Genomic DNA, 27076 nt, shown 5'->3' with positions numbered 1-27076 from the left:
TTATTGGAGATAAGAGTCTCACAGACTTTCCTGCCCCGGCTGGCTTTGAACTGCGATCCTCAGATCTCAGCCTCCTGAGTAGCTAGGATTACAGGTGTGAGCCACTATGCCTGGTGAGCCTCTTTTTAAAAAAACTATTTTTGTCTTGGAAAATTCTTCTAAATAGTGCATTCCAGAAACCCATTGAAAGTTTGTAGTGGAGTTAGGATCGAGGCGATCTGGAAAGCCCAAATTGGTGAGCTCCCCTGGAGTGGGGAGTGGACCCAGGGACCTGATTTCCTGGCAATGATTCTACTTTTCTTAGGAGGGAAAAACTGACCCATTATGGTCTCCTTTCAGATTGTTGCAGATCCCTGTGCCAGCAGCCCTTGTCTCCATGGCAACTGTAGCAGCAGCAGCAGCAGCGGCGGCGGCGGCGGCGGTGGCGGCGATGGCTACCTCTGCCTTTGTGACGAGGGCTACGAAGGCCTCCACTGTGGACAGGCGCTGCCCAGCATCCCAGCCTCTGGATGGACAGAGTCCATGTCACCCAGACAGCTTCAGCCTGTTCCCGCCACCCAGGAGCCCGACGTCATCCTGCCCCGCTCTCAGGCAACCGTGACACTGCCAACGTGGCAGCCCAAAACGGGGCAGAAAGTTGTAGAAATGAGATGGGATCGAGTGGCGGTGAGAGCCTTGTGCAGCATGGGCTTTTCTTAATGAATGAATGAATGTATTTATTTTGTCGGTCGTGGGGCTTGAACTCTGGGCCTGGCCACTCTCCCTGTGCTCTTCAGCTCAAGTCCAGTGCTCTACCACTTGAGCCACAGCTCCACTTGCAGCCTTTTCTGTTTATGGGGTGCTGAGCAGCATGGGTTTTTAAATAAGGAACCAGAAATAGCCAAATAATGACAGTGGTTCTAATAAGACCAATAAAAGTAGAAGTCCTGAAAGTTACCCATGAAACAAGGTCACATGCCTCAAGTTTCTTGCTATGTGTACTGTAATGGTTTGATAAACATAAAAAGGGTCAATAAAAACAGAGGATAGATGAAATTGTTTTCTGGAATGATCTCCACGTGTATTTCTATGAGGTCGTCTTGGGAACTTATCACAGGACACCCACATTGCTGATCTCATTTTCCTTCCTGGAGGAGATCTTAGTCTGATTGGGCTACTATAATGAAAACACTATAAACCTTATAAAGAACAAATATTTAAGCCAGGTGCCAGTGGCTCATACTTGTAATCCTAGCTACTCAGGAGGCTGAGAACTGAGGATCACGGTTTGAAGCCAGCCTAGGCAGGAAAGCCTGTGAGACTGTTACCTCCAATAAACTACTCAGAAAAAGCCAGAAGTGGTGCTGTGGCTCAAGTGGTACAACGCTAGCCTTGAGCACAAAGAGGCTCAGAGACAAGGCCCAGGAGGCCCTGAGTTCATGCCACAGGAACTACTATTTATTCCCCACAGTTCTGGAGACTGGGAAGTCCAGTGTCAAGGCAGATACTGGTGTCTGGTGAGAGCAACTCCCCCACCCACTTTTGAATGCAAGTGCTGGGGCTTGAACTTTGGGCCTCAGACTCTCACTGTTTGCTCAAGGCGGGTACATCTCCACTTCTGGCTTTTTGGTGGGCACTTGGAGATCTGCCTTCCCAGTTTTAACTGAACCTCAGTCCTGAAATCTCAGCCTCCTGGGCAGTGGTATTACAGGTGTGAGCCACTGGCTCCCAGCGCGGGCTCACCTCTCCACAGATGGCCCCTTCTGGCTGTGCCCTTGGTGAGGACAGGAATCTCTGCTCAAGTCTTCTCAAGGTGCTGTCACCCAATACCATCACATTAAGACCAGAAATTTGACATAAGAGTTGTGGATTTAATTTTTTCCAGGGCCAGGGCCTACAGGTGGGGCCTTGCACAGGCTGGAGGCGCTCCAGCCCAGCTCTTCCACAGAAGGATTGAAGGACACGTGCATTCATTCAAGTCATAGCGAGAATTATGACCAGCTGTTTGTGTTATGTTGTTATTGTTTAGGCTTCATTTTTTTTCTTATTTTTTTTCATCTTTCAGTACTTGCATGGAATTTAGAAAGGATGGTATCCTGAGTTTTTCCCTCTTGGTAGTACTGGGATTTGAGCTCTGGGCTTGATGTTTGCCTGGCAGGAATTCTACTTGAGCCACACCCCGTCCCTTTTTGCTTTGGTTAGTTTTTGGATAGGATCCTCCTCCTTCTCTATCTTCATTACCTTCAGAGAGTTGTACAAAGGGGTTTTAATCTAAACATGTCCATTTATGCATCCTGATCATGCTACCCTTTCCACCGTCTCACCCTCTCTGTCCCATCCCCATCCATCTCCTCAACTTTCTTAGTTCCATGTTCACATGTGTCCTTTGAGTGTTACTAATGTATCTGCCCTCCTTTCCTCTCCCCTTCAGTCTCCCACCTGCCCCTTCGTTCCTACCATCCTCAGACAAGGCATGACTCAACTGGGTCTTGTTTTATTTCCTGCCCCCCTGGGGGCAGTCTAGACTGCAATCCTCTTTCTTATGTCTTCCAAGTAGCTGGAATCACAGGCATGCACCGCCACATCTAGTTTATTTTCTGGATGTGGAGGTCTTTCCAGATAGCTGGAATTGTAGTCCAGCCACCAGATCCTGCCCCTATCAATTACACATTTTTATAATCTTTATTTCCACATTATATTTATTATGTAATAGCAAATTGTCTTTGCTGAGATTTCTCCCACCAGGATTGACAATGTGTCATCAAGCTGTTCAGCAGTCTCATTCTGAGGGATTTTAAGAAGACCTCTAACACTTGATATAAAATATGATTCTATAAGCTAGAAGAGTGGGAAACAACTCACATGGAGGACAGGGATGTTGTGCTGAACTTGGTAGAGTATAATTCCATTCTGTCAAGCAGACTTCATTTACCCAACCTCTATGTAAACCTGTCATGGCAAAGTCTTACAAGCACATGGCTTACACACACACACACACACACACACACACACACACACACACACACAGAGGTATTTGTGCAAGGAATGTCCTAAAATTTCCTTGATTTGTTGTACAAGAAGTAGGCAGTCCTCATTTTCTTGGCTATTAACCAGTTGACCCATTTCTGAGTGCCAACATAATCTATGAAGGACAGCTTCAGGCTATGGGCAATGTTTCTAGCTTACCTAGAAATGGGTGAAACTTAGTCTGATTTTAGACTTTTAAGAAATGCCTTGAAGTTCTGCTTTGATTACCTCTTTGCTTCATGACTCACTTCTTGAATGTAAGCATTCTAAGTGTCTCAAGGAAGTGTCCTTTACAGAAAATCTTTTCTACCCAGCAGTGTCAATCTATTTAGTGAAATCAAGCCAGCCTGCAGTTGGAAAATGTGAGAGAGAAATGTCACATCTTCCTGTCATGCTCTTACTCCTTCGGCTATACGAGAAGCAGGCTAAAGTGCCAGCAGAGAACATGGGAATGTATTTTGGTTTCTCCCTTTCATAGCGATGGTTTGGCAACATAACACAGAAAGACTAAAACAATCACCTGTTGCACATTTATCAAGGTGGCGCATCTACAGTCTACGACTGTAGAGTGTCCTAGAAGATAACATTGTTAAGTGTTGGATCTGGGGTGGAATTGCTGACACTTTCTGTACTGTTCCTCATTAATTGTGCAATAACGTGTGTGCTTCATTCTGCTTCATTTTCACAGTTGTGGGTGAGGACAGCCTTCATGGCAGGGGGGTAAATGGGTCACAAGCCCTGGATACCTGCAGTGTGCTGTCTGCCCATCTCAGCTTTGGCTGAGAACTCCTTTCCAGTACCCGCCAGTGCAGTTGAAGCATGTAGGTATGGCCTGCAGGGGCACAGCGGGGCAGCTCCCTGTACTGTGGCTTCTGCAAGCTGGGCCGCCAGGACCTTCGGCGCACAGCCGCCTCTTCCTCACCAAATGCCCCTTGCCTTGTGGGCAGGGTGGAGGCCTGCCCCATGGGCGGGTCTGTGGAGGTGGTAAAGCTTGCCTCCGACCTTAGCTGGGCGCAGAGCTCAGCCAGCAGCAGACTAAGGTCAGGTGAAAGATGCCATGTGTGAGATCCCACTTTCCCTTCCAAAATAGCCTGTTATCACTTGCCCAAATTCTAGGGATTGGCAGATCGCTCTCAAGAAAAAATAAGCTGAATTTCATAAAACTGAGTTTCCCTCAGGCTCTCAAGAGTTCTCTCTAGCCAGACTAGAGCATCGCTGCTGAACGCCACCACGTGCGCAGGGCCCATGGCATGGAACTGTGTCATGCATTATACTGTGAGCACCCAACAATGGGCCTTCTTTTTCTTTTTTTTTTTTCTAGGTGATTCCAGATGTTGCCTGTGGAAATGCCAGTTCTAACAGCTCTGCTGGCGGCCGCCTGGTATCTTTTGAAGTCCCACAGAACACCTCAGTAAAGTAAGAAATGTCCCAGTGAAGACCTGTTAAAATTGGTGTGTTACTGGGTGTGGTGGTGCACGCCTGTAATCCCAGCAGTGCCTGGGGTAGTGGAGGCAGGAAGCTTTGGGTTTTGAAGCCAACCTGGGCAACATAGTGAGACCCTTTCTTCAGCAAAGGTTGGTGTTAGGTGGGGCCTGCTGTGTGTCTGTTCTGGCCAGTCCAGGGGGATTCACAACCAGATGTTATGTGTAGAATTGGCCAGTGCCACTGGAGAGCTGGAGGACTGCGGAGTCAGGGAGCACTTTGGAAAAACCTGGATCCTTCCAGGATGCAGTTGCACAGTGGGAAACTGAAAGTGGACGGGTCCAATGTGAGGAGAGACAGAGGCCTTAGATAAGATCAGGAGTGTATGGCCTCTTGTCCATATTGTGTGTGTGTGTGTGTGTGTGTGTGTGTGTGAGTGTGCACGTGCGCATGTGCATGTGCGCACACGTGCCAGTCTTGGGCTTGAACTCAGGGCCTGAGCACCGTCCCTTAGCATTTTCCCTCAAGGCTGGTACTCTACCACTTGAACCATACCTCTGCTTATGGCTTTTTGCTAGTTAATTGGAGTTAAGAGTCTTATGGGCTTTTCTGCCAGGGCTGCCTTCGATTACTGATCCTCAGCTCTCAGCCTCCTAAGTATCTGGGATTACAGTGTGAGCCTCTGAGTGCTTCCCAAATTCTTGGCCTCTTAGAGTTTAGTGGACCAGTGGGTCCATTCATTTGCATGAGAATGACCCCCAATTTTAAAACCTACTTATTACAGTGTTCACTTTCAAAGCAAGCAGCTAAGAGTGTTTTGCTTAGTTGTAAATGTAAGCTCTTTCAGGTAGCAGACTGCCCCCCACCCTCTGGGGAGGGAGGGGAGAAGAGGCAGAGGGAGTGGGCGTGGCTGAGTGGCCCCTGCTGTGCACTTGGTACTTCTGTGGACTCAAGGAGGTGGGCAGGGGTCCAGCCTCACCCCTGGGGAGTGAGCCTGGAGCCCACACCGCAGTGCCAAGGCTTGGCCTCCCCACTGCCATTCCTCCTCCATCGCTGCGAACACAACCTTGGGACCTTTGCTACCCAGGCTTGGGGGATTTTAGAGGATTGGGTACATGTGGCCCCCACTAACCAGTTGGATGCATGGCTTCCTTTTTTCCCCCTTGGCCCTGGCTCTTGAACTCGGGGCCTGGGCACTATCCCTGAGCTTCTTTTGCCCAAGGCTAGGGCTCTATCATTTGAGCCACAGATCAACTTGTGACTCTCTCTCTCTCTCTTTTTTACTCTTTTGTGTGGTAATTTATTGGAGATAAGAATTTCACAGACTTTTCTGCTTGGGCTGGCCTTGAACCACAATCCTCAGCTCACCTGAGTAGCTAGGATTACAGGTGTGAGCCACCTGTGCCTGGCTGCGTGGCTTTCTTTGAAAGGACCAGCGGGCACCAGAAGCCTCTTCCGTGAATATGAGCCATTTTTTTCACCCTGCTTTGCAACCAGTAGACTATGAAAATGTCTGTAAGGGAGACTTTACGACATTGGCCCTGTCCCCCTCTCCTGGCAGGAGAGACGCAGGAAAGGCAAATATTCCTACAAGAAGACAGAGGAGGCGCCCTGCTCCACCAGTAGGGGGCCCCCAGTCCTAAGAGTTCAATGCTCCCAAGGCAGGCGGAGTCCTGCTGGTTCTAGGGAAGTGTGGATGAACACTAGTCTAACTAGCTAGTGACCAGCTGGCTTTTTGGGAACCATGCTTTATCCTTTCCCCTCTAAATCACATTATGTTTACCCACATAGCCTTTCTGGAGAGGCCTGGGTGTCTCCTCAGCAATTTGACTCCCAATGAACCCAGCCTTCACAGCCCCAGACTCCCTCCACTGTCTGGGCAGTGGAACAGGACAGAAATCGTGGGATTTGATGTATTCTGGGTCAGATGGCAATGCTGAGGGATTTGTGGGTGCCCCAAATCACAGGGAGGGGTTACTAGCCCCCACACTTTCATTTGTTCATCAATGCAGGCATTCCTCAAGCCTTTATTACAGTCTCAGCTGCAAGCTGGGGGAACGGCTGAGGCAGAACCCCAGCTGTCCAGGGTGGAAAGGAAGATGCAAAGCCAAGCCTGGGAGCTTGGAAAGCAACAGGCTGAGAAAAGACAGAGCCCCTTGTGTCTGCAGCACTGGGGCTGGGACTTGAAGCTGACAGAGAGCCTGATGGGATGATTAGCCTCTGTGTGTGTGTGTGTGTGTGTGTGTGTGTGTGTGTGTGTGTGTGACAGAGAGAGACAGAGAGAGACAGAGAGAGAGAGAGACAGAGACAGAGAGAGATAGAGAGACAGGGAGACAGAGACAGACAGAGAGACAGACAGAGAGACAGAAAGGGTCTGGGTGCTGTCCTTTAGCTTTTCTGATGCTCTATCACATGAGCCATAGCCTCACTTCTGGCTTTTTGGTGGTTAATTGGAGAGAAGAGTCTCACAGACTTTCCTGTCTAGGCTGGCTTTGAACTTCCAGCCTCATATCTCAGCCTCCTGTGTTGCTAGGGTTAAAGGTGTGCACCACCACTGCCTGGCTGAGACCTGGGATGGTCTCCTGTTGTCTGGATTTTATTCTTGCAAACTACCAGAAGCCAGGGGAGGCCAGGGGCAGGGAGGGTGTGAGGTAGCACAGGTGGCCCAGCTGGACTTTTGGACCTAAATATAATACATTTCAACAGGCCTTGTTACCTATCTTGTGAGGCTCTGGGAGAATTGGACCGTGCAAGCCCTCTGCATGCTTTGTACAGGTTGTCTTTGTGCTTGCTTTGGATGGATGAGTTGGCTGTGGTTTTCTGAGAAGGACTTCTGCCTTATGACTTCTGTGTGCAGAATCCGGCAGGACGCCACGGCCTCGCTGATTTTGCTGTGGAAGGTCACGGCCTCAGGCTTCCGGCAGTGCTCCCTCATAGATGGGCGAAGCGTGACCCCCCTGCAGGCCCCTGGAGGCTTGGTGCTGTTGGAGGAGATGCTGGCCTTGGGGCACAACCACTTCATCGGTGAGTTACCCATCCCTCAACACCACATCAGATTCAGCCCAAACTCGGCCTGGGGTCTCGACACAGTCATGAGGGAATTTTGCTCATAGAGTAGGAATTCTAGACAGTCACACTGCATGGTTTTACTGGCAGTCAAAATTGGCTTTTAACAAAATATTTCCACTGTGGCTCCCAACTGACCAGCAATGCAGAGAGTACATTCCAAGCCACCTACTGGGAAGTAACAGAGGGATTAGAACTCTGAGCCTCTGCGTCATAGCTACTGCTCTCCTGCGCGTAGCTTTTTAAGAAAAAATATTAAATATGTTTATTATTATAAAAGTGGTGTACAGAGGTGTAACCATTACATAGGTCAGGTAATGAGTATATTTCTTTTTGGCTAAGGTCACCTCTTCTCTCTGGTCCCCACCCACAAGTTGTATAGTTCATTTTTAACATAGTGTCTAGTAAGTATCACTATTGCATTTTTATTTTATTTTATTTTTCTTAGTCATGGGGCTTGAACTCAGGGCCTGGGCACTATCTCTGAGCTTTTTCACTCTACCACTTCAAGCCACAGCGCCATTTCTGATTTTGGAGTGGTTAATTGGAAATAAGACTTTCATGAACTTTCCTGCCCAAGCTGGCTTTGAAACAAGATCTTCAGATCTCAACCTCCTGAGTAGCTAGGATTACAGAGGTGAGCCACCATGCTTGGTGCCACTATTGCATTTGTTCACCCTTTGTTCCTCCATTTCTCTCTCTGTGTGTGTGTGTGTGATTTCTAACATCATTCTTTATTGAACTTGTCCCTCAGTCTTGCCTTCTGTCAACTTCTACATATCTAGCTGGTACCCTGGGGTAGAAATGGCTTTCAGAATACAAGGCCCTTACTGTCCTTGCCCCTGACCCCCTTCCTTTATTAATATTTACATTGTTTCAATGAAAGAAAGGTATGATACAGGTCTTACGAGATGTGTTAACTCTTCCGTCACCCTTCCCTCCTGCGTCAAAACCCATTTGGACCACTGTTACGCTCCTCTCCCCTTAATGATCACTTCTGTTTCCCTACGTATGCATGTCTCTTCCACATATGTAATTTTCTTGATGCAGTGTTTGGGGGGTAAACAGCTCAGTACCACTGTTTAGTGCTGTCTGCTCGGTGGGGCGCAGCAGAGGTGCTCATTAGCTCCTGGAGTGATTCCTTTGCCCTGCAGTTTATATTTCCAGAGTCAGGTTCATGGCTCTGGCCGTCGTCCTGTGCAGCACACAGTGGCTTGCTGATCTTCGGCAGGGGAAATAGTTTAGTTTGCACTTGCCTGCAGACCTTGATGCAATGAGTGCTTTCATGGGTGAGGACCAGTCCTCTGGGGAGCGGCCCCTCTGGAAGGAAGCTGTTGGAGGAATATATTTTTGCCACTCCCTGGTGAAAGCCCCACAGGGCCCCTTCTGCGGGAGGCCTCCCTGCTCACCTCCTCTCCTAAGGTAGACCCCTCTCTCCGGCCTGCTGCCCATCCACCCACCTGACCTTCCCTTGCCATCTTCTCTGTGCTCTGACATCTTCAAGACCTCATTTAAACCTCTTCTGTCATAAGAGAAAAGGCTGGCCAGATATTCCATTCTGCATAGGTTTTCAAGTCTCCCTTAACTTTTGTAAGTTCTTACGAACACCCAATGAGAACACTGGGGATGTTCTAGTGGTTAGTTCTCCTTTCAACAGGAAAACGTATGGACAGGGCACCTCTGCTTTCCACACACCTCCTCACTCAGTGCACCCGATGCCTCTTCACACTCCTCTCTAAGGTATCTATCTATCTATCTGTCTGTCTGTCTATCTATCTATCATCTGTCATCTATCTAATTATTATTATTGCTGGTCCTGAGGCTTGAACTTAGACCTCATACTTGCTTGTCTTGCCTGTTTAGCTAGCACTCTGCCACTTGAGCCATACTTCCAGCCCAGCTTTTTAAGTGATTATTTTGGAGACGGGGGGGGGTGTCTCATAGACATATCTGCTTGGGCTGTTTTCAAACAGGTATCTTTCAAGTCTTAACCTCTTGATTAGCTTGTATCACAGCTTGAACCCCTGGTGCCTGGCTCTTACGCTTTCTATTTGTTGTTGCTTCATTGGCATTTTATCCCTTTTGTCTGAAATTATTTACATTTTGATTCAGCTCATTCTTCTTTTTTTAAATACTGGTCTAGGTTTTTCTATTTGCCTATTTCTATTCATTCCTTTGACTCTTCTGCCTACAACCAATTATTTTTCTATTGTAATTACGTATATATTATATCATTCTTTGTGTGTGTGTGTGTGTGTGTGTGTGTGTATGTCTGTGTGTGTTGGGTCATGTAGTCTAGGCTGCTACAGGCTAGGCATGAGTTAAGATTTATATAGACAAAGAACTGTAGGCAAGGGGAGAGAGAGATGCATTTCATTATTTTCTTTTTGTATATATTATTGTGAAGATACTGTACAGATGGGGTACAGTTGCATGAGTAAGGTAATGAGTACATTTCCTATTGAGCATTGTTACCTCCTCCTTTGTTTTTCTCCTACCATCCCTTCCCTCCCCAACCCCTCCCCCAAGTTGTAAAGTTCATTTTCAGCACAGTGTCTTGTACATCTCATTGTTACAGTGGGTCAAAATGTTTTTTTGGTCCGGTCGTGGGGCCTGAACTCTGGGCCTGGGTGCTGTCCTTCAGCTCTTCAGCTCAAGGCTAGCTCTCTACCACTTGAGCCACAGCGCCACTTCTGGCTTTTTTCTTTTTGCTTATGTGGTGCTGAGGAATTGAACCCAGGGCCTCAGGCATGCAAGGCAAGCGCTCTACCACTGAGCCACCCTCCCAGCCCAGTGGGTCAAAATGTATCCTTATTTCAGCATTTTGTTGTTTCCCCTCTGCTCTCCAAATTAGAAAAATATATATATGAGATGCATTTCATTATTAAACAAAGTCAGAGTGTAGCCAGCTTGATCATTTTGGGGAGAGTCCAGAGAAATTAATATTGCTCTCATCACTGGTCAGGATAAACAAGTGATTGTTGTCTAGAGCATAGTCTGCCATACCCTTAGCCCTTTAAACTAGCGTTAGTTTACTTTTCAGTTGCCTGGAGGTGGCCTTAGAGAACGATCCTCCTACCACAGCCTCCAATCTAGTTGGTATAACAGAAGTGCACCACCATAGCTGACTTATTTGTTGCAGTGGCTCAGGTCAGGCTTGATGATCCTCTCAAATCTCTCCTAGTTGGGATTACTGGCATGTCAGTCCTTTTTGGTGCTTGCTCAGCAGTTATATGGAACCAGAGGCAGGTGGGCACTCCTGCCTGCCCACGTCCTTGTCTGTTACTGGCTGGATTTTACCTCTTCTGATTGCTTCTTGGCCATGGATGCCGTGTGTAACAGCCCAAGTCCAGCTTCTTGTGAGACACTCAGGGTGGCAGGATGGGGTAGAGGAGGGAGGTGTCAGGCTAGCCGGGCATGTCAGAAAGGAGGAGTCCCATGACTTACAATATGGGAAGGGCCACTCAGACATGGAGGGCTTGAACTCAGGGCCCAGGTACTATCTTTAGGTGGTTTTTTTGTTTTTTGTTTTTGTTTTTCTTGCTGAAGGCTGTTGTTCTACCACTTGAGCCAGCTCCACTTCTGGTTTTCTGGTGGTTACTTTGAGATAAGAGTCTCATGGACTTTCCTGCCCAGGCTCCTTGGAACCTCAGTCCTCAGATCTCAGCCTCCTGAGTAGCAAGGATTACAGGGAGGAGCCGCCATGCCCCTGTGGATGACCCTGCTCTTTTGGTGCTGTGGCCAGCCAGCTAAGCTTGGGACTCTGCATCTTTCCTGCCCCAAAATCTTGCGGTTGGGCTGCTGTTCATTCCAGCCCTGCAAGTCCTCTACTTCTCTCTCTGACAGACTTTTCTCCCATTTTTACCCTCTTTTCCCTTTTTTGATACTTTTGTGCTATCTCTGCTTTGCCAGTTGTTTGGCTTCCTTTCCTCCTGGCAGCCACATTCCCAGCCAGTGTCACTCACAATTTGTTTTTTTGTTTTTTTTACTTTAATTGGAATGAAGTTTCTAGAGACAAGGGACTATATCCTAGCTCTTTGTAACCACAATGAACACACGGGTAGTCACCTAACTGAGGAAATCTGGTTCATGCATAAGTTATTTGCTCATTTAAATGCCATATAAAGAAAATCCCCAGCTGTAAGAATTCCTTGTAGATTTCTATAACCTACCTCTGTGACATTTCATTACATTAAAAGTATTTTTAGAGATTCAAATACAGGAAAAAAACAAAGAAGAAACTTTTCATCATTCTTTTGGGAAGTCTACATTTTGTCTTTTAAGATATCTCAGTCTGGGGCTCAGGGGTAAATGAGCTGAAAAAGTTTGGAAAGGTCGGCACCTGTAGAATCATTAACATTTTCTTTTTGTGAACGTGTAAGATTTAAGAATGAAAATGCAAATATTTTACCTTTTCACGGCCATTTTAGATCCACAGTAGAATAAGGTCTTACAATAGAGGCAGGGGAGGAATCCCCAAATGTGGACACGGTCAAGTAAAAAGCACTAGTTAGAAAAGAACAAAAAAACAGAGGAATTGTAGGGCTGCCTTAGAATGTGTAATTTAGATCTAATTCTTATTGAACCTATCTGGTTACTTAGGGCATTTCCATAAATTTTAAGTTGTTCTTAAATTGAAACTACATTTCAGTATTATTAGCAACAATCAGGATTTAAACATTTTATTATTATTATTGTTATTAATGTTTGTGTCTCCTGGAGATGAACCCAAGGCCGCAAGCATGCTAGCTGGGCAAGCTCTTTATCACTTTGAGCCATGCCTCCGGCTCTTTTTGTTTCTGAGATAGAGTCTCACTCGTTTTGCCTGGGCTGGTTTTGAATTTGAGATTCGCATACCACTGCCTCCTGAGTAGCTGGGATTGCAGACATGTACCATCACCCTTGATTAAAATTTTTCTTTGTATTATTGAGCCTTAGGTTTCAAAATAAATGAATTGGCCAGAATTTCATGTTTGGCTGTCTTCCTAAATGTTGTCTCTTGTCCACATCATTTACTTATTGGAATAAGCTCTGTCAATGAAAGCATTCCCTGTGGCCATAGCTGGCCAGCTGAGGTTCCCAGGCCTCGCCATGGTGATGGGCCAGGTGGTCAAAGAAGAATGAATGAAATGTTTTTCTTACTAAAGCAATCCTGTGTAGCCGACTGCAGCTGGGTGGATTTCTGGTCTACCACAGCCTCGGTAACAATGTAGGAGATTCTTTTACCTGCTAAATTCATGTAAATTTCAGGACTCGAATCAAGAAGTGTAGGGAAACTCAGTGATAGAGTAAATTTAGTCTGAGTTCATGTGTCAGGACAATGGTGTTGGTGTGAAGGTTCTTGGGCAGTGATCTTCACCAATGTCCTTCTCCCCTGCCTCTTGCAGCCCCTTCTGACTTAAAGGTGATATACAGAGGGGTTACAATTATGTAAGTCAGGTAAGGAGTACATTTCCTTTTGGACAGTGTCACCTCTTCCCTTGTTTTCTCCAGTTTTTCACCTTCCTACTCCCTCCCCCCAAGTTGTAAAGTTCATTTCCAACATAGTGCCTACTGACTATCACTGCTGAATTGGTTCACCCTTGGTCCCACCGTTTCTGTGCTTCCTCCCCACCTCCCCAAATCAGATAAATTTACATACAAGACAAGGGTGCAGAAATATAAAACAGTGACAAAAGGAAATAAACCAAAGGAAAATGAAAAAGAAGAACTGAAATCAGTACAATAAAAAACTTCTTGTTTCCACTTCTTGGAGTTCATTTCAATAAGCATTATTTTATATGATCATATGCACAGAGCTATTGGGCCATTGTGATCCTCTCCTAAGAATATCCTCCTTTGTTCTCACTGTGTAAATGTTTAGGGCACTTGTTTAATTAATCATTTCCAAGTGTAATTATTAGTCTTTTACTATCTGTTGAGTTTACTTGTAAATTTATAAGCACATTCTAATTATTACAAAAGGAGGCAAACTGCAACCTTTGTTTCTTTGGGTGTGGCTTACTTTGCTTAATATAATTTTTTCCAAGACTTTCCATTTCCTTGCGAATAGAGCAATGCTGTTCTTTCTGATGGAAGCATAGAAGTCCATTTATGCAGTGAGAAGGACTCTATAAGAACGGGACAGAGGAGATAAACATTTGGAAAGATCAGGGAGCCTATAGAAAGGGACATTTAATATTTCTTTAGCTTTTACAAAATCATGGTGGTTGTACCTGTTTTTCTTGGATATAAAACTCAGAGTAGTGAGTGCAGGGGCTGGAGTAGGGCATGTCAGCAGCAGAAAACCGTCCAGATCCAGTAAGGAACATAAACATGTTGGACTGAATTTCTACCAAGACTCTTGCTCTCTCATGAGTAATGCTCCCTCTGACATTTGGGTTTTGAATGCCATGGCATTTTTGGTTTTCACATGCATCCTTAACAAGCAGTGCTCTTATGGACATCCTGTTTTATAATTGTGAGTTTGGCCTACAAAAATTCTCTTTGCAAGGCAGATGAGTAGAAATTCTTCTTTGTGTGTGTGTGTGTGTGTGTGTGTGTGTGTGTGTGTGTGTGATGCCATTTATTTAAAATTCAAAAACAGTTGCCTAGTATGTGCAAGGCCATTGGTTCGATCTCCTTGGGTGCTTTCTTGAAAGTGATCACAATCAAAGGCCACTCACGTTGAATCTTTGGTACCCAGAGGTCTTAAGAGTTCCTTCTCCCACTGCATGTTTGAACTTCTGCTTGAGTGTTTTCAAAGAAATCCCAAGGAAATTTCCCATGTTCCATCATCTTGTCATAGCTCTTTGTCAGCTGGTTGATCACAATTGACTTTAGTGATCTTTCCTGGACTTGTCAGTTGAGAATAACAATTTTGGAAGGCAAAAAACAAACTGTCCTAGGTGTGTGCCGATTTCGCCAAAGACTGGACCTGGTCTTCTTTTCCAGTCACAAGTAGCAGGTGCAGCTTAAAGTGAAAGCCAGTTTTGGCGTTAGCCAGGAATAAATTATTTCTGTCACTCAATTCTCCAGTGCCTTCTCAGGTGCTGGCTTTGGTTTATAACTGAAAGCAGGCCAATAAGGCAGTTCTAGTCTCTCACCATGTTAGGAGTTATTGGGTCTCAGACTGGTTGGGTGGTGAGAAAAAAACGGGATAGCAAGGGATAATGATGATTGGACTTTCATAGGGAAGTCGCAAGGACTGCTAAGCAGGCTGATGCTTCTGTCTCTAAAACTGGAATCAGGTGGGGATATTAACTATAGGAAACATCTCCTACCTTCATCCTTCTCCTGAGGCAGGCTACTGGGCCCAGCTTTTAGGAGTCTCCTCCTCTCACTGACGAGGCTCTACCACCCTGGCTTAAAATGTTTTAGATCCACTCCTAGGACGAGAAGATTCTTCAAACACTGGGCAAAGTTCTGGCCAGGAGAAAGATGGTAACAGATAGCTGGGATTGTGGGAACAAACATGCCAGTATGGGGAGAAGGTGGAGAGGTCGATCAGGCCAAGATTACTTAGTTCTTACCATCTAGTCTACTGCCAGTGATGGATTTTTTTTAGAGGATGTGTCACTGACAGTAACAAGAAGGCTGACATTGATGAGGAACCCTCAGTCTTAATTGGGACCTTGACTAAAAGGAAGAGAAGCCAAGTGGGTAAGGGAACAGCGGATACGGGGAGGGGGTTCCCAATTCGAATGGAGGCCACAGTCAGGAAGGCAGTGCAGTGGGTAGGCTTTGCTTTAGATCTTTAATGCACCGGCTGGCTGGGCAGTGGTGGGGGCGTAGGGGTGTGGAAGAGGAGGCCACGGCCTAATGCTAGGGAGCAGGCCCCAGACCACTCGACAGACAGCTCAGCAGGCCCCAAAGAGGTTCCTGCTCTGTTGTCGCGGGTGCATTGAGCTCTGCAGCCAGGGGAAAAAGTAGAAGCAGCCCCAGTTGATCTTCTCCTCTATCTCAAGTGCCACCTCGTATCTCCTTAATCCCGACATGTCCAGGGCTCCAAACGTCTCCTGGAGGGGGGCTGAGGAGTGGGCGCAGCCTCTAGAAATTCTCTTAACTGAATATGCTAACCAGTAACCACATGGCTAATGACAGCCCCTGGATCATTGTCCTGATGAAATACACGCCCACAGCATCTACCCATCACCCGCACCCCGCTGACCATCAGTGAGTTATCCTGAAGAAACACAAGCCCACAGCATCTACCCATCACCCGCACCCCGCTGACCATCAGCGAGTTATCCTGAAGAAACACAAGCCCACAGCATCTACCCATCACCCGCACCCCACTGACCATCAGCGAGTTATCCTGAAGAAACACAAGCCCACAGCATCTACCCATCCCCCGCACCCCGCTGACCATCGGGAGGGAGGTCGAGCTGCTTAGTGTCAGGTGTGGAGCATCAGCTTGTGCCAGTCTCTGGCTTGGGAGTTGAAGCTGTGGGCAGGCAGGATGCCCACTACTGTTCTGACCCAAGGCTAGTCTTGGTTACAGAGTCACATTCAAAGGAGCACAGTCTAGTAGCTCCCGAATGAGATGAATTGAAACACTTTAAACCCTAGCTCATCTCTCTCTGTCTCTCTCTCTCTCTCTATCTCCTCTCTCTCCTTCCCCCCTCTCTTTCTTTGATGTCTCTGTCTTTTCTTAACATGCTTGTACTGGTGCTTGAACTCAAAGCCTGGGCACTTTACCTGATTTTTTTTTTTGGTCGTGGGGCTTGAACTCTGGGCCTGGGACACTGTCCTCAGCAGTTCAGCTCAAGGTGAGTGCTCTACCACTTGAGCCACTTCCAGTTTTCTGGTGTTTAATTGGAGATAAGAGTCTCAGCGACTTTCCTTCCTGGGCTGGCTTTGAACCACAATCCTTAGATCTCAGGCATGAGCTACGGGCACCTGGCATTTTTTAAAAAAAAACTCAAGCCTAGTACTCTACCATCTGAGCCATAGCTCAATTTCCTGCTTTTTGGTGGTTAATTGGAGATAAGAATCTCATGGGTTTTCCTGTCCAGGTTGGCTCTGAACTGGGGATCCTCAGATCTCAGCCTCCCGAGTAGCTAGGATTACAGTTGGTTGCCAGAAGTGCTTGGTGGAATTGTGAAGATGCATCGTACTGAGAAGACATCCTGGCCTCCTGGCCTTCTCCTCTCTGTCTGCCCATGCTTGGCACCAATTCTCTCCCTACTTTCTCTTCTTTCCTTGTCCTTTTATCTCTTTAGCCTGTGCCAGTGCAGGCTCTCCGTTGTTTATTTTCTTTAGTTCTCTCTGTCCTGTTCATTACCTGGTTTCTGGACTACTAAGAACTTGACTGCAAACAGATCCCACAAGAGTCTTATGACTAAAGTAAGGCACAATGGTAAATATTCACTTAACAGCTGAGTGTTACCTAGGTTACATGGTGACTGAGATGATGCTGTACAAAAAAGAAGACTGGGAAGATAAAGGCTTTCCTATTAAATATCAGGTGAATTGTATAGTCGGTTTCAGGGCTAGGAGCCCTCAGAAGGGAAGAGTAATCAATTACCTATGGGAAAGTGAAGGTGTTAAACTTGAGGAATGTCTTGAACTTGGCCTTGGATGAAAACTGGGCCTGAGTGAAAACAACTGTGAGCACCGGGGTGGGAGAGAGAGGCCGCGGTGGTGTGAGACACACAACGGGATCGACTTAGAGAATTGCTGTTGTATTCACCTGGGATGTAGAGTTGACATCTGGAAGTGCAGATCCCAGTGGAGGAGGGAGGCAGGGCTGGAAACAATCTCAAAGGCTTCTGCTTGGAGGTTTGAGCCAGCGCCCTGCATAGGCAAAGGTGCATCAGAAGAGAGGGCGTGGGACAGAAGGCGCGGGCCTGGGCTGATGTGCAGCTGTGTGGGGCGTGCCAGGGTTGGATGGGGGCAAGCAAAGAGGAGGAAGAGGAGAGAGAGTGGATGGGAAGGTGTGAGGGGTTGAGAGGGAAAGGCCCATCCGGAGGGAGCTTTTCAGGGTCTGAGACCTAGCAGCAGACCTGCAGAGGCGGTCTTGATTCCCGAGTGTTCGTTCCTTCCATCCTTCGGTTCCCAGGGCTGGGCTTGGCTGCTCTTTCCCTTTTCATATCCACAGGTCAGCAAGTCAGACTGAAACAAGTCCCAGATCTGCCCTTCCGCTCTGCTAGCAAGGCTGCCGGGCTGCCGCACAGTCCCCTCACTGGGCTCTCCTGCTCCCACGCCCCTGCCTGCTGCCTGCTCCTGCCCCTCACAGCTGGGCCAGCCCAGTGCAGCTGCTGAGTGTCTTGCCTCTGCTCCCAGTCTTTTGTTGTTGTTGTTGGTTGTGGGGCTTGAACTCTGGGCCTGGGCACTGTCCCTCAGCTCTTAGCTCAAGGCTAGCGCTCTACCACTTGAGCCACAGCACCACTTCTGGTTTTCTGAGTGGTTTACTGGAGTTAAGAGTCTCACTGAGTTTCCTTCCCTGGGCTGGCTTTGAACCATGATCTTCAGATCTCACCCTCCTGAGTATCTAGGATGACAGGTATGAGCCACCAGCACCTGGTACCCAGTCTTTAAGTTAGGATGTAAAAACCAACCAGGGCCGGTGTGTCTTACCCTTATTGTGTGAACTTGCCCAATGAGACATCCCTTTCAGATGGGTCAGGGCTGGTGCTCAGCGACCTCTGGAAGGATCAGGGCTGGGTTACACCATGGTCAGAGTGAGCCGCTCTTTGTCTTGGAGCCAGTAACTAGGCTTTGCTCCCCCAGGGCCAGCTTACCCCTACCCTCTCCTCCTCTTCCTCCCCATTTCCTTTCCTCGTATTTACCATGTGAGCTCGCAGTTGAGTGTTTATGTGTTTGTGTGCTTTTCCCTCCTCCTCCCGAAGTCTGTGTCTTGTCGTGGTCCTGGGATCTGACTTCAGGCCTTTGCACTTTCTAGGCGGGCGCTCCATAGCTTGAGTCATGCCTCCACTCCGTTTGCGCTGGTTAGGTTTTAGACAGGGCTTTGCACTGTGTCCAGGCTGGTGTGGATCACAGGCCTATTTGTGCCTCCCGTTGTTGTAGCTCGGATTGTTTTCTTGAGATGACGTCTCGTGAACGTCCCTGTATCCTGGCTGGATCTTTAATCTTCCCAGTTTTAGCCTCCTATTAGTTAAAGTGACATAATGTGTCAGTTTGCCCAGATATTGGTGTGAGATGGGATCTTGAGAACGTGTATCCTGAGCTAGACTTGAACCTCGATCCTCCTGTTTTCCGCATCACAGGAGGCTGGAACACAGGTGTGAGCCGCCAGTCCTTGTCCCTCCACATGCTTTTTGACACCTGCTTGGTGGTGGTAACAGAATAGTGGACAAACAAGTTAACATTTTAGTGGAGCAACAGGTACTAAAAATTAATTTTACAGGTGAATAGACACTAAAACTGACCAACACACTTGGCTATTTCATAAGAAAAGTTTGATATAACCTTGAAGCAGGGGAGACCATAGTTTGAAGAATGATGATTAGGCTTAGCTATTAACCAGGCACCGGGGAAACCTTCCAGGTAGAAAGTTGGAGCGGCATGTGCCAAAGCCCTGTGGCTGGAGAGGGCATTTGATATCATAATGTCAGAAGAACTGCAACAGCGGGGAGTCCATGGTAAAGGGACGGATGCAGCCAAGGGGGAGGCTGGGTTAGCTATCAGACAGGCTTAAAGATCCCAATGCACGAGGAATGCTACAGCGATGAGCTGCAAACCGCTCCTCTGGGTCTGGGGGCTGTGCTGAAGCATACATGGTTTTAAATCTGCAGAGAATAAATCTTCCAAATCTAGAGCTTCCAGTCCTGGCCTTGAGCTGCGGGAGGGAGTTGACCGGGTGGTAGGGCCTATGTAATAACGGTGTGTTCATAACAGTGTATGAGATAACGGTGGGCGTCCAGGCCCCCGTGAGCCGGTGTGGGGAGGGCCAGTGGAGCAGACCCGGAAGGCTGCCGGGAGGCTCAGAGGCCCTCCGTGTCCTGGACTGTGCTCCCACGGTGAGCATGCCAGTGTGACCCGGAAGGAGCCCAGGCTGCCTCACATGACGCCCACCTCCCCGCGCCTCCTGTTTCCCCTCTCGTGGCTGGGGCACCACTGGGCTTCATTGCAATCTGTTGCTGAATTCTGTTTTCAGTGCAATAAATTCATGCTCTGAAAAAGAAAGATAAGAATGGGGTGCCAGTGGCTCATGCCTGCAATCCTAGCTGTTCAGGAGGCCAAGATCTGAGGATCGTGGTTCGAAGCCAGCCCGGGCTGGAAAGTCCATAAGACTCTTATTGCCAATAAGCTACCAAAAAGCCAGAAGTGGCACTGTGGCTCAAGTGGTAGAGCACTAGCTTTGAGCAAAAAAGAAGCTCAGGGACAGTGCCCAGGCCCTGAGTTCAAGGCCCAGGACCAGCCAAGAAAAAAGAAAAAAGAAAAGGAAAAGATAGTATGTATAATGCAGGAAGTGAATGCACTTCAAACTAGAAATCTCCAACCCTCCAATCCAGGGAACTTCTTTTCCATGGGGTTACCAGGCTGCCTTGCTGGTGTCCCCTGAAGCTAGAGATTCTGAATAAAAGCAGCACAAGGCAGGACCACAGAAGAAAGGCAACTGAGAGCGCCAGTCCCCAGACATAGATGAGAAGACAAACCAGTCCATCAGCAGCTGGCATACAACGCCCTCCATACACCTGATTCCTCCCTCCCTCCCTCCCTCATTTCTCCTCCCTCCCCCCTCTCTCCTTCCTTCCCCCCCCCCTCTGTGTGGAATGTCTATTTTCAGCCCAATGAAGTGTGCCTTTCTAATCCTTTATTCTCCTCACACCCACACAGAAAAATGATTAATTATTTTGGCATGTCTAATAATGTCATTAATCAGGAAATCCTCATTGGATATTAATGAGTGGACACGGTGTGCAAGTGTATGAGTGTTCACAGTAATTTCACAATTGATTTGCTGGCATTTGACAAGTTGAAACCATAGTAGTGGAAGATGAAGTGATGCAATTCCAACTGATTAGCAAAAGGTGATCAAATAGGCATTAAGTAAATGAAGAATTTCAATTGGGCATTCTGGGTGAGCCAACAAAATTTCAAAGGAAAGTGTCAATTAATTTTTTACGTTCTAATCATTGGTATTCAGGAACAGGCCCTTTCAAAAAAAGTGTTCAATTATGCCTTTTTTTTTTCTTCTCACACACAAGGAGAGAATACTTTGGCTAAATGAAGACTGCCTGATGCTTGAAGGAGGCAGCTGGAGAGATTTGACAGGCCTAACGGTCGATTTGCTTCCAAAAACAACTTTATCATTTGAATCTTTGTGTATCATTATGCGCTCTTTTCATACCAGCCAGTCTTTCTTGAATTGGGTGCTGTCTGTATTTAAGAAAATACCTTTTAGCTGGGTGCTAGTGGCTCATTTCTGTGATCCTAGCTTCTCAGCAGTCTGAGAGCTGAAGATCATGATTCTAAGCCAGTCCGGGCAGGAAAGTCCATGACACTCTTCTCTCCAACTAACCACCAAAAAGCCAGTAATAGGAAAAGACAGTTCCTTGCATTATTGGTGCCAGGCATACTTTGATCCCGACATTATTACTAAATCTGAGCAATAATTTCTAAAAGGTAGCCATGCAACTCTAACCCCTCTGTACAGCACCTTCACAACAAAACAAAACAAGATAAAGAAGTAGTCATCATTTAAGAAATAAATTCCCTGTCCCAGGTTTGACTTGGGAGGCCGAGCGGGAGGCTGGGTGGCCGTGTGCTGGTTTTCTGCGGAAACTCCCTCAGACATCCGCGGCTGCACGTTCCATCTAGACCTGCCATGGTCCGAAGGCTAGTGTCCCCTCCGATGCCTCTGACGAAATCCAGTTCTCAGCTGGGGCTTGGGGCAGGCATTGGGGGAGGGGGTGACTTCCTCCATGAGGGGCATTTGTGTCCCCACAAAGGAGGCCCCGAGGACCCTCACCTCTCTGCCTCGTGGGCCCTCACCAGATCTCAGCCCAGCCGGTGCCTCGGATTTCCCAGACAAAGAAAGAAACTTGAGTTGCTCCAGAGCCAACCATTGGTGGCAGTGTGTTCAGCAGCCCAGACACGAAGACAGCACTTCTTTCAGATGTTGGTTGTTGATGCTGCTGTCCGTGGTGGTGATGCTGATGAGGATGTACAGCCCATAGCATATATTTGTACTGCATTAAAGGCTTTGCCCATATTAAGACCTTCTGTCATAGCAACCACCCAGGAAGTGTCATCTCTACTTCTGAGAGAATGAGCCCAAGGCAGAGAGGTGTTCAGTTCCCTTCCACCAACCCTGTGTGATAGAATAGGAGCCGGGCTCCCATGATCAGCCAGGCTCTGTACTACTGAGGAAGAGGAGGGAGGGACATGTGCCGGAGTTTGTGTTTTGTGAGTGTGTGACAGCACATGGCAGCTGAGAGACAGTTCCATTGGCCGAGGCGGTGGGATGACACAGAGTGATTGGTTTATAGGCCTGTATTGATTATAGTAGCGGCTGAGCCTTGGAATCCAGGCAGCTCAGATGCAGCAGCTTGAAGAAACTACAAGTCAGTTAATTAGTCCCTCACGTGTGGCCTGGAGTTGTTAGTCCAGCACACAGGCTCCATCCCTAGAGCCACGCAGGCTTGCCAGCCGGTGGGAAGAGAGCAAGGGAAGGGGTCACAGGCCCTGTCATTTAGTTATTCTAAGTTATATTATTAAAGCACAACAGGAAGAACAAAGGCTTGTATGCTCACTGATTTCAGACAGGTAACGGCCTAATATTAGTGACAAAAGGGGAAGGGTGGGAATTAATTCCTGAAAGGAATTAAGCAAAAAATGTAGCACTGTAGGCTAGTCACCTCTGCTGCGCACATAAACCGTTGCTTGGAGTTGTGTAGAATGCCAGCCTCGGAAGGACTCTCCAGCTGTATTTTGCTATTTTTTTTCCCCTTGCAGTTTTGAGCATTGAACTCAGGGCCTTGCTCTTGCTAGTCAGGCACTCTACCACCTAAACCATGCCAACTCATTTTTGTCTTAGTTATTTTGGAGGTAGGGTCTCACTCGATGCTGGGGGTGGCCTGAACTGTGAGTATCCTGTTTATGATACCTCATGCTGCCGGGCATGCTAAACACACGCAGTCGCTTCTGCCTTTGGGCTTGTCGCACCAGGGGGAGTAGCACCAGCACCAAGCTTATAACATGTGGATGTGAATTCGCACATGGGGGTTACGGAATCTTAAGGAAGTACTTATTAACCTCCTCTTCCTTACCCTCTGGTCCGGGCTGCATTCTGCATAAGGGAGACCAAGGAGGAGACCAGTTCTTGTGACAAGGGTGTCAGTGGGCCTTGATTTTGTAGCCTGACACCCCGCACCTAGCTCTGGCTCCCTTCTTCCCCAGGGTTGCTTTTTGCCCCTCCTCTAGCATTGTCAAAGACAAATCTGCTGGTCAGGATTTACAATGTCATGGATTTTTTAAACAATTTTTTTATTATCTTTAAATAATTTCTCCAAGGGGTTTCAATTCAACATGTCAATTTGTGTGTACAAAGCATCTTGATTATTGTAGGCATTCATACATACTGAGACCGAAGGAGGACACTCAGGGGAGGAACACAAAGGCCCAATGAATGCCCCTGTGCCTCTGATCATAGAAAATAATATTTACTGAGATGAAAAAAGGATTTTTATTATCTCTAAATAATTGCACACAGGGTTTTCAATTCAACATAGCAATGTATGTGTAGAAAGCATCTTGATTATTGTCACTGTCATAGATTTTTAGAGCCAGGGTTGGTAAAATAATTATCCAGACTGGAGAATAGAAGAAACAAAGTTTATTAGGAAGCTGGTACAAGTGAGACACAGTGGGCAGACAGGTAGAGGAGCAAGCATACCTAGACAGGGTTGGGAGTGGGGTGTGTGCCTTGGGCGAGGCTATTTTTGATCCTCCCCCTTTTTGTGGCTATTTTTAATTGGCTATCTCTTCTTCAGATTATGGTTGGGATTTCATAGGCCAGGAAACACGTTGGGAGCTCGGTGTTAAGTGCACACTCCATCGGGCCCATGTTACCTGCTGGACTCATTTCTGCATTTCAGGCCCTAGGCTCACCCCTCATCTGGTCCGTGGTAGTGTCTGCCCACCATGTCTGCTTCACAGGGGCCCCGTTCACACACACTACATGTTGGGTCACAGATCCTTCTTAAGGAGCTAGCGCAGGTGTGCCATTGCCCCTGCCTCTGTGGCGTGCTCTGAAGTCCTTCATGCCTGTCTGGTGTGGGCTGCGGGCCTTGCTGAACGCTGAGCAGCGTTTGTGGGCCTGTGTGATGGCTCTCTCTCAGTCCTCATCAGAAACCTCGGCACAGTCTGTTTTCAATACCTACTGCTCAGGAATTTATAGGCAGTTATTTTTTTAAATCTTCCATGTATACTTTGCCTTGAGCAGAAAAGAAAATGGTCTTTAGGCAAACGACTGGAGTGAGAGGAGCAAATCCCACTTGCTATTAATCCCAATGAGGTGTTAACTGTGGAGTCCATTTAAGACTCTTTAGCGTTAATATTAAAAAAGAGAAGCAGTAAAACAGTTAATGGCCTGCAGTCAGCCATCCCATGTGCTTTAATTGATGCTTGACCACTGTTTGCCACCCATAATGACTGCACCCCTTTCATTCTCTTTGTACCAAGGGTGTGAGTTGGACAAAGTTAGTGTTTTTTGAAAGCCTGTAATGATCGCAGAGCATGTAGTCACTGCGTTCATTAGCCCTGTTTGGTGTTGGGGAGAAGGGCAGGTTGTGTGGCTTTTGTGCTGGGAGGAAGGCAGGGGAACTAGGGAGGGAGACATGGAGGGAGAGAAAGAAACCAGATTTTCTTCGTCACCCCTGACTAGTCACTTGGGACATGTTCAGACGATCCCTGGGCAATCTTTGCAGAGATTTCTTCTTCATTATAGTTTTTTTTTTAAATTGTGAAAATACTGTATAGAGGGGTCACAATTACATGGACAAGATAATGAGTACATTTCTTATCAAACATTGTTGCCTCCTCCTTTGTTTCCCCTTCCCATCCCTTCCCATCCTCCCCCCTCCCCCCCAGACCCCAAAGCACTGAAATTAAGGGAACTCATCCTGTTGTGTAGCAAATAGACGTGGGTCTCCCGGTCCATTGCTGTTCCCCATCCACCCTCCCTCTCCCAGTACCTAAACGTGGAGCGAACTTTGTGAGTCCTTGTCACGTTTGTTTCTTCCCTGGTGGACTCACGTGTCCCTCCTCTGTGCCAGCGCGGCCACAGTGCGGTCCCAGGTCAGACACCACGGAGTACTTCCTGCTCCTCAGGCCCAAGAAATCTCTTTTCTCACCATGGTGAGGAAACCCTATAGCCATTTCTATATCATGTCATTCATATTGCTACTGAATGATTACTAGTGTACTAATCGTTGGATAGCTTTGTAATGCTCATCTTATTTGATGACGGTTGGACTATAGGACTTGGTTTCTGAGTCCCATCCATTCTCTTTTCCCCTCCGTATGTTTTCTTTGTCTTGCAGTTTTTCAGCAGCATCTGTGTTTGGATGAGTAATCACTTAAATCTTCAGTCCTGATATTGCTGGCTTCCTGTGTCCTTGTCCTGCCACTGGTCAGCTTGCTCCACTTCTGCGTCTCACCAGCATTTCAGCTCCGCTGTATTCATAGTAAAAGTCTCCATTTGCCTCTTGTCAAGGCATGCACGCAGGGGACACATGGGTTCCTTCTGTCCCTCATACCCTGTGTCTGCTGGGAAGTCTTGGTTCTGTTCTTTCCTCCTGCCTTCTCCTCCCCTTCCTTCTTTCTCTCCGGCCTTTCTTTCGTAAGTCTCCTCTTTATTGCTTTTAGTTTGCACCAGACGTCAGTTGGAGCCCCTGTGTAGGGCTAAGCCTCAGTCTTGGAATTGATCACAGAAACCCAGGTGCAGCAGAGGCCCGAACAAGTCTTTCCGACCAACGTGGGAACAGAAACATTGTCTGCACAGATAGATGACCAAACTGCTGTCTGAGGCTCACAAGGGCACCTCTCATTCAAAGCAATTGTGACTTTAATAATATTAACTTAGTGACTTAGATCTGTTTATTTATTTATTTATTTTTCCCCACATGGTTCTTAAAGGAAGCTTACATCTGAATTACCTTGAGCTTCTTTTGCTCAAAGCTAGAGCTCTATCACTTGAACTACAACACCACTTCTGGCTTTTTCTGAATAGTTTATTGGAGGTAAGAGTCTCTTGGACTTTTCTGCTCAGGCTGGCTTTGAACTGTGATCCTTGGATATGAGTCTCCTGACTAGGATTACAGATGTGAGCCACCAGCTACCTTGCTTACTTAGGAAATCTTTTAAAAAACATGTCTACTGGAGACATATCTCAGACCATGGGCACTTAGTTATATGTGTTAGAAAATGGGAATAGATACTTTGAAAAAGCTCCTAAAAATCTGAAGCTACTAGGTTCAATATTAGTTAAGAACTACTACATTGTGTATAGTATTGGGACTTTTCAGTCTTGTTTGGCTATTTCCTCAAGGCTAGTGCTTACCCTTGAGCCACACTTCCACTCTGGGCTTTTCATGGGTTAGTTGAAGAGTCTCACAGACTTTCTGTGCAGGCTAGCTTTGAACAGTGATCCTTGGATCCCATCCTCCTGAAGAGCTGTGATTACAGATGTGAGCCATCAATGCTTGGCTGCTACTACAACTCTTGATGGCAAGTTTGGAGTAGCAGAAACCAATAGTGATTCTTCTTTGTGCCCGTGAAATCTAGTATGGTACCACATTGATAGACATAAGCTTGATCACTGGTCACTGAGGAAATGGGAGCAAATTATCTAGAAAAATCTACCTTGTGTACTTTAACTATGTACTTACTTGAGTACCTGCTAAGTAAATTTACCAGTTGAGCAGAATTTAAAAAATAATCCTTGGAAGGAAGTCTCTTTCTACACAATTATAGGGGACTGTGTTTTTGAAATGCTAAGTGAACAGACAGATAATAGAGACTTTGAAAATAATTTAATGTGAAGCTAGAGAACAAAGGAGAGATGTAAAAAAATACCTTTATAATTACTGGTATCTGATGTTATCTCTATTGTTTTATGTGTAGAAATGTCAGATGGAACAAGACCTCTTGCAGCATCTCAACACTCTATCAGCCTGCTTCTCCACCCCAGGTCACCGGAAGTTGATAAATAATTATATTTTAGTAACCTGGTATTTATGTAGTTGGGTGACTGCTGTTCTTCGAAGTGGATGAGTAGACATTCTGGCACCCTCTCTTAGGGAATTGTCTTTGCTGCTCTGGTCTGGTGTGTGCCTTGTCTTGACCTCTTTCACCCTGTCTCTAAGACTTGTTCTTGGTGTGTGGGGGGCACATGAATGGAAGAAGGAAGGCTGGGCAATTGTAGTCATTATATTCAATGTACATTCTGTAAACACAGAACGATGTCACTTGAGAGTCGAGATGGGCAGGGTGACGTTGATCAGGATGCAGAACCTGACTCGTGGAATTGAAACCTCTTTGTACAACTACTCAGTAATAATAAAAAATGAATGATAATAAGGAAAGGGAGGCATGGCTCAGTAGCAAAAGCATCAGGTACAAGTTTGAATCC

At 46.9% G+C, this 27076-nt stretch overlaps 1 protein-coding gene across 1 annotated transcript in view; it reads left to right on the top strand.

The window, feature by feature from the left end:
* The first annotated feature begins 324 nt into the window (after window positions 1-324).
* Window positions 325-27076, top strand: part of Dner (delta/notch-like EGF repeat containing) — a 160983-nt gene continuing 134231 nt past the window's right edge. Inside the window, exons 1-3 of the mRNA XM_013020452.1 lie at window positions 325-666; window positions 4328-4422; window positions 7286-7452. Of these exons, the coding sequence (XP_012875906.1) occupies window positions 325-666; window positions 4328-4422; window positions 7286-7452 (604 nt within the window). The remainder of the gene's footprint in view (window positions 667-4327; window positions 4423-7285; window positions 7453-27076) is intronic.

This window comes from Dipodomys ordii, unplaced genomic scaffold, assembly GCF_000151885.1.
Source record: "Dipodomys ordii isolate 6190 unplaced genomic scaffold, Dord_2.0 Scaffold1, whole genome shotgun sequence".
In the NCBI taxonomy this organism is placed as follows: domain Eukaryota; kingdom Metazoa; phylum Chordata; class Mammalia; order Rodentia; family Heteromyidae; genus Dipodomys; species Dipodomys ordii.
The sequence above is the reverse complement of the archived record's forward strand: the minus strand, read 5'-3'. Positions and strand labels throughout refer to the sequence as shown.